Below are 7,925 nucleotides of genomic sequence, written 5' to 3' on the forward strand. Positions count from 1 at the left end.
ATCCCAGAAAGGGAGCCCTTGTAATTTCTGAAGTTTTTTGAATTAAAAATTGATTTGAAGGGCATAAAATATTTGTGTGCATGTGTGAGATTGGTGTGTGATTCAATTTATTTATTTATTGTTTTTCTGTTCTTTATTTTATTTACGTATTAAAATCTTAACGATGATTTTATTCAATAGATCCACGTAGTAAATATTTTATTGCAAGGAAAACTACTAGGTAATATTTATCTAGGTTGTCGGGGTTAGGAAAATTAACACTTAACCAATCATGGTGCCCATTATTTTAGAGTGGAATATTTTGGGTTTTACCCTAGCTATCCCCATGATGGTAATTGTTTTTGCTTTTTGTTTTTGTAAGGGTTCATCATTGTAAGAAATGAGGTAGTTTTTGGTTAAAATGATCTTTAGTCATAATGGTGCTCTTTATTCCAAAGAGTGGAATTATTTGGGTTTTACCTTGACTACTCGCATAATGTTACTTGTTTCTATTTTGAGTTTTGGTATATATTACTGCAAAATCTAGCACCCTAGTGCATGCTAAGCCACACTAGAGCCCTGACAACGCCGAGATCCACTGCCATTGTCACCTTAGTAGCGAAATCTCCTTGTTGTTTTGTGGGTGGATCATATTCCATTAAGGTAGAATTCTTCAACAAGACTTAGGTTAGATGATGACCAATGGATCTTAGCCAAATGGCTCTTTAAGGAGCTTTCAAATTTTACACCCTAGAATAGTTTTCTGGCTCTAGGTGAAATGAAGTAGCTAGGTCAAAGAGCGGATGGCTCAAGGTGCCTTTGAAGGCCTTTGTAGGCTAGATAATCCATAAGAGAATTCAACCCCAAAACTTCTAAATGATGGCACTGGGTTGCATCCAAGGCCACCTTTGGTTGGCCAACTAGAATGGAATAACACTTTGGTTTTACCAATCAGAATGAGTTTTAGCCCATCAAATCTTGCTCTTTGAGTTTTAGGCTTTAAGGCCTGTGATAAAGGAGTCAGCAACATATCACCCATCAACTATTTGACCTTATGTTTTTAGGTTAGGGAGGGAGATGCGTTTGAAGGTATTATGATATTTTGTTGTGAACAATGTAGTTAAGTGTCTTTAATGGCCATGCCATAAAGAGATAGGGTGAGAAGACACTGTTAGTGAATAGACTTGAAAAGGCCAATTTGCTTGAATTATACTTTTGTTGATGGATAAACAAGCAACATCAATGTTGGACAAAGCCAAAGGCCTTAAGTATGGCCAAGATAAATGGCTACTCATATGCATCAACTAAATGATTTTGGGAAATATATGTATAATACACAATATTAATACCTTGGTTAAGATTTTATAAGAAACATAACACCTTGGACAGATTTTATAAGTAAAACCTTGGCTACAACTTTATGATAAACATTAAGTAGTGGGATAGGCATCTAACTTCTTATGAACATACGGTCATTATGTATGGGAATGAATTTGGTCAAGTCTTTATTGGTTTAGTCACCCAATGATTGTTTCACGATGGCTTGTACACCTTTGAAAGGTTTGGCTTGATAAAATCTCATTTGGCTTTGCAAAATTTGCATGGGAAGCATTCTAGTACTAGTAACTTGTCATTCCCCGTCTCCATCAGGTTGCATGCCAGCTCATCCAATGCCTTGATTTATTCACCCAATGATTGTTTCACAATGGCTTGTACACCTCCAAAAGGACTGGCTTGATAAAATCTCATTTGGCTTTGTAAAATTTGCATGGGAAGCATTCTAGTACTAATGACTTGTCATTCTCCATCTCCATCAGGTTGGATGTCAACTCATCCAATGTTGGCCATTGCTTGCACGTTGTTTTCTCAACATAAAAATGATTGGGGACCACTCCCAAACACGTTTGCATCACGATTTTATGTTCACTTGTAATACCTTGAGATTGGAATACTAGCCAATAATGGCTCAAAATTCTTTCTCAATATTCTCTAACTTGGTTATAGTTTTATTTGTCATTTTGAGCACAAGAATCTTCCCAATTGCATCTTTGTTGGCAAGGGCCATAAAAAAGCATTTGGCGACCATTCATTGGGCTTGATTTAGTGGAGCATGTTTGTTAGTTTAATCTGTAGAACTCTTTGTAAGTGGTCAATGTTGAAGAAATGTTGGAGCCTAGCAACTCAAGCTGCTTTCAAGTCCTCGTAAAACGTGTTGCATTTCATTTCTTTGGTAAAGTTGCTCTAAATTATTCTTCAATACTTTTATGATGCTCAAGTGTTAAAGGCACAAGTTGCCTCCCATATCATGTTAGGAATAGAGTGATCTTAGCAATAACCACCTTTAGGCTATGTAAACATTCTCACTTCTTAGGCCAGCGAGGGTGTTCTAAATTCTCTTGATAGAGATAAGGTAGTTAGGGTTCCTATAAAACAACATTAAGCACAAAGAAAGTCCTATAAATTCGCATTTGTTTGCCCCCTCACCAGTATTTAAAAGTAGATATGTTAGTGGTCTGAGAGTATTAATTCTCCTAGCTTCTGAACTAAATTTCTTTTGCTGCAATCAATTTAGAAAGTATTTAATTCAAATAACATATATTTATCCAACCTTTTAGGGTTCTTTCATTGCCCTTTTGGAAGTTCGAAAATGCCAACCTTTTTAGGATCAGGGCTTGAACAAGCTTTCCTTTGCTACATTCAGTTTAGAAGGTATTTTGTTCAAATAGCATGGATTTATCCAATCTTTCTCTAACGCTTTCATTGCCTTTTTTTGAACTTTGAACATGTTAACAAATGTTCCAAGTATTCTCCCTCTTGACTTTATTGGGGTTGTAGAGGCCAATCTTGGTCTTGAGGGTTTTCTAGGCAATCTCGTGCCCCTGTGGAATTTTGACAAACAACGTGTACTACTCATCATCTTGTGCCTTATTGAAGTTACCACTAATCAATCAATTGGTTGAAATTGCATTGGCTAACTAGTTCCAAAAGGGCATTTCGTTTGCATCATTGTATAGAGCTTGGCAAGACCTAGGATTGGACCATCCATGTTCATCATGCCAAAACAAGTTAGAACTCGGACTCGGATTTGAAATCGGTTGAGGGTCAACGCAGACTCAGACTTGGACTTGGATCGACTTAGACTGATCTGATTTCAATGGCTTGTTTTACTAAAAATACATAAAATGTTCAATTTAAATTTGAAAAATATATTCTAAAGATTCCAAACCATGTATCCATAGCATTAGAGACAAAATATGCAAACTCTGCACACACATATACGATGTAAAGGCGAATATATAAAAAAGTTTTAAAATGGCACTGAGAGCAATGCATATTTGCAACGAATTATATAATCAATGATGCTTTAAATGTTGAAAGTATTTGAGACTGTAGTAGAAAAGTAAAGTGGCCTCTAGGCTTTAGAGCCTGGAAATATATTACAGCCATCTCCTTTTGGCTAGCCTTGTCTTGTTTCAAATTTTGCAACCCCAATCTAATCTGTCTAATATCCTCTAATGGGGCCATACAACCTTCGAATTCTTCTCTGGCCCTTGTGCATTATATGAAATAAATCTCCTTGTCAACCATATCAGCATGGATCCATGCGGATCTGACACTCTTGGGGTGGCAACCATGGTAAAATTCCAAACAGCAAATTCAACTATGAAACACTGCAAGAAGCAAACCCCATATTAAATTCTTATATTTGGAGAGTTCATACTTCAAGCCTCAGTTTAAACTAGTTGAATGATGAAACAACGCTTTAAAGATTGATTTCAGATCTGCATTTTAATGAGGAAAACATAAGGACATATTTATCATCTAACATTCAATATACCTGGCTGGCACTCCAAAACTCCAAATGCCCAATGAGAGAGGTGTAAGGCAAATAGGATTGGGGGGGGGGGGGGGGGAGGGGGGGCGTTCTCTTATAGGTTTTTTCTAGGGTTTAGGATGTTTGAAAGCAAGTTTTAGGCAGTGTTGCACTAATCACTAATCGCGAAAATATCGTGATAAAATCATTTTATCACGATTAAAAAAAAACAATAAAATCGCGCGATAAAAATGATTTTTATTTTTTTCTCTGATTTTTATGAAAAAATCGCGATTTTTTGGGAATTTTTTTGTTTTTTGTTTTGTTTTTGTTTGGTTATTATGAGGAGGAGGAGGTGACCCAAGCTACCCCTGTCACCAGTGGAGGACGTGGTCTACCTCCTGTAGCTCCTAGTTCTTCAGCGTCTAGAGCACAAGAGAGTCTACTGCCAACTCCACCGACATCTTACATCTAGAGGGGCAAAGGAAATCAGTGGTATTAGACTTTAGTTATTTGGTTCATTTCATTGTATATGACATTATGACTCATGATATGAGATACATTATTATATTTTTTGTTGATATTTTGAGGCTGAGTTGGGAGTCATGAGTCAGGACTTACTATTCAGGACATGATTCACTGTTATGTGTGATGTGGCACTACAAATGATATTAAACATCTTATATATTAGTTCTTTTATCATATTTATGTGTTAATGTATTTGTTTTATGTTGTAGATGCTTTAGATATTAAAAAAATTGAAAAAAGTTGAAATTTTTTGTATGTTGATGATTTTTTCCTGGTGTTTACCAATTTTTTTTTCCGATTATTTCCCCATTTATTTTATGTTGTAGATGCTTTAGATATTAAAAAAATTGAAAAAAATGAGTATTTTTGTATGTTATGATTTTTTCCCGGTTTTTACTGATTTTTTTCCGATTATTTCCCTGCGCCGATTTAATCCTTATAACAATTAGTGCAACATTGGTTTTAGGTGGTTAAAAAAAATTATTTTAATCACCGATAGGTTGTGACAATGGGGTCCAGGGATTGACTCGGCCTAGTAATGATGGGCTTGGTCAAGTTGTATTAGTTTGGTACTGAACCAGCCGAGTCAAGTCTTGACTCGGCCTGTTTGGTACCAAACTGGTCAGTCGAGCTGATTCAGAGGTCAAGTTGATACAGACAAGCGTTGACTCAATTGACTTGATCAAGGCCATGTCAACCCATTCCGAGTTTGAAATTATGATCTATGATCTGAGTTTGTGTCTTGTTTGTTCCACATTTCATAATAACAGAGGTGTCAAAATAAATGTTTGCTGAATAACGTTTAGGGTTGTTTTAAGAAAAAACATAATTTTTAACTTACTGTAAACACAAAATATCTAATCCAAGAATCGAAGTTCCCATCCTTTGAACCATTGATTTCTATAGGGGCTTGTAAGCCTTATTGAGATTAAGAAAAGCTACATTCATTGGAGATCAGTGGCAATGGAGTCTGCATCTTTTTCATCACCATTATTGACAAACTTGGATGCAATCATTCAAGGTATGGACCTTGGGTTTCTTTAGAAGTGTTTTGTTATTCAAGATCATTTGAAGATTTCAGAATTTGCGTAGGAGTGCCCTCTGACGCCTACGTTAATAATGCTGATAAACTAAAAGAAGAAAAAATGTGATGTCTAATGTCATGAAAAACGAAAAAAGGAAATTAAAGGGCCAGCATAAAAAGCTAAAACTATAAAATAAACTAGCGTAGTGCCATCCTAACCCTGAACTTCTTGAGCAGCGAGAGGTTTGCATGTGAGCTTTTTTAGATTCCTTAGAGTTTATTAAATCTGGGGTTAGGAGGGATGTGAATAGAAATCTTTAATCGATAGGAATGATTTCCTTGTATATTGTGGGTGTAATTATTGCGTGTTAGAATAGTGGGCCTGATTATGTGTATATGTGAATTTGGAAAGAGTATCATTAAAATGAATCAAGAACCATCAGTAGTGTGAATATAGCTCCTATAGGTCATAGATTTAGCGTTGTATGCATGAAAGAAGCTAATAGACATGTAACAAACGCTGTTGCAGGTTAAATCTCGTAGTTTTAGAGTGGTCAAACACTGTGTGGAGTTTAAAACACATCATGGCTTAACTTGGATGGGCCTTTTGCTAGTTAATTAATGGGAATGACCTTAACATTACCAGCATTTCATACCCTGCATGTAGATATACATAATTTTTTTTTTTCGAAGAATAGCATTGGGGCAATTGAAATCCCTTCTTCCGTGTCACATGGTTGGCAGTCTACACCATAATTGCAATGCACCCTATCATTAAACGTATTTGTGCTAAAAAACCACTAAACTGAAAAGCTGTGTGCTGTTGCATGATGGAGGTGTCTGGTTTAGTAAACCAAAGTGTAAGATGTATTCTTAGGAATTGGGATGTATTGGTCCTCCAAAAAATAGTGGGCAAGATAAGGTTTTGATTATATTGTTTAGAGTCTCATCTTTATAAACGTATAATTTTCTGTTATATTTGACATCCCACTTTACAATGATTTTTTTATTCATAATGGTTGTTTGGATTCATCATTGACATGGATTGAGGTCATATATGTGATTAGGTACTGCATTGCACCTTAGATATACTATTAGCCTTCTCCTTGACATGTATTGGAAAGCATGCTTTATTTTTCCCATGTTACATGCTTCCGATGCAGCATTTTGTTGGGAAGTAACTTGCATTTTTTTTTCCCAGATCATAACCTGCATCGAGTATTTATTTTCTTGTTATGTTAAATCTGCAGACGGTGCGTACTAAATGCTTTGCCAGGTGTGTTACAAAGCCCGGTACAAGTTTGAGCGGAAGTGAAAGCAGTTGCATTTCTAGGTGTGTGGAGCGATATATTGAGGCAACTCAGATTATTAGCCGTGCAATCTTCAATGCTCCTCGTTGATGGGGAGTCAGAGTATTGACTAGAATGGAAATGAACACAAGCCTTAACTGCAGTGAAAAAGGTCAATTTAATTTTTGATTGTTATATTTCAGGAAGCAGTTGCATCCTGACTTCTACTCTTTGAGGAAAGAAGCATTCTTTTTTCTCAAATTTTTTAAGCATGATCAAAACTGCAAATGCAAATTGGTGTCATTCTTTATAGCATCCTTTGGGCAGGCTTTTAGTTCTAAGAGGCAAATGCAAATTGGTGTCATTCTTTATAGCATCCTTGGGCAGGCTTTTAGTTCTAAGAGGATGGTATTGTGCGTAATTTTAGTTTCACACCTGCCTGTATCTGAGATTGGTTTGCTTTAAATACCCAGGGGATTAATCCTTTGATGTACTGGCAGGTCGACTTTATTTTCATCAAAACTTTTATTTTTATTTATACATGAACCAGAAGTACACAAAGTTGGAGTCGTACTCTTGATTGCATGGGTATCTATAGCATTATCCGCGAATTGAAATGCATAATTATTGGGTGGGTAGTTTCTTTTACTAAGATGTTATTGCAGCCTTTACAGGGTTTATTTTTTTTAATCGTTTTATTGTTTAGAGTCTAAAGATATTGCTTATGCTGCTTTATTGTTATCTTGCTATTAGCTCTTCAGCAGATGTGTGGAACTACTGTGATTTTTGGCACACCGATATCACACTTATACTTGAAAGTATGAGGCTTTAACTCGTACTTGAGAAAAGTATGTTTTTGGAAATTAAATCATTCAGTCTTTTTTGACGAGGGGTGGCAGTTTCAATTTTAGGGCTTGTGTTAATGGGTGCCAGTCCCTTAGGCATCTGTATGGATAAACTCTAGTTTTCCTTTTAAATATTTACCCTTTTTCTATATTATAGCTTGGTTGTGCTCGAAAGGCTGATTAAGAAACATAAATATTCTCTCTGCCAAATGTAGTTCGTTTCTGCAAAGACTAATATGCAACGATGGCTTCTGTGTTTTCATGTTTAATCTGTAACTCCCTCACTGCAAAACAAGCTCTTTTGCCTTTTTTTTAGCATTTGCATAAACACTCATGTCCTTGGTTTTCAACAACTCATTTGTGTGGTACAAATGGTAGTTCAACTTGTAACCATACAAGATGCAGCATCTCTAGAACTTATATTCTTTGTTTTTAGTTGGATACTG

The 7,925-nt window shown here is 35.9% G+C and overlaps 1 protein-coding gene across 1 annotated transcript in view; it reads left to right on the plus strand.

The window, feature by feature from the left end:
* TIM13 (translocase of the inner mitochondrial membrane 13) overlaps positions 1–7,172 on the plus strand; it is a 69,344-nt gene extending 62,172 nt beyond the window's left edge. Inside the window, exon 2 of the mRNA XM_089384151.1 lies at positions 6,596–7,172. Coding sequence (XP_089240277.1) covers positions 6,596–6,745 — 150 coding nt within the window. The 3' untranslated portion in view covers positions 6,746–7,172. The remainder of the gene's footprint in view (positions 1–6,595) is intronic.
* The last annotated feature ends 753 nt before the right edge of the window (positions 7,173–7,925 follow it).

This window comes from Pinus tabuliformis, chromosome Q, assembly GCF_031772625.1.
Source record: "Pinus tabuliformis cultivar Carrire ecotype Pingquan chromosome Q, CPIR1, whole genome shotgun sequence".
Taxonomy (NCBI): Eukaryota; Viridiplantae; Streptophyta; class Pinopsida; order Pinales; family Pinaceae; genus Pinus; species Pinus tabuliformis.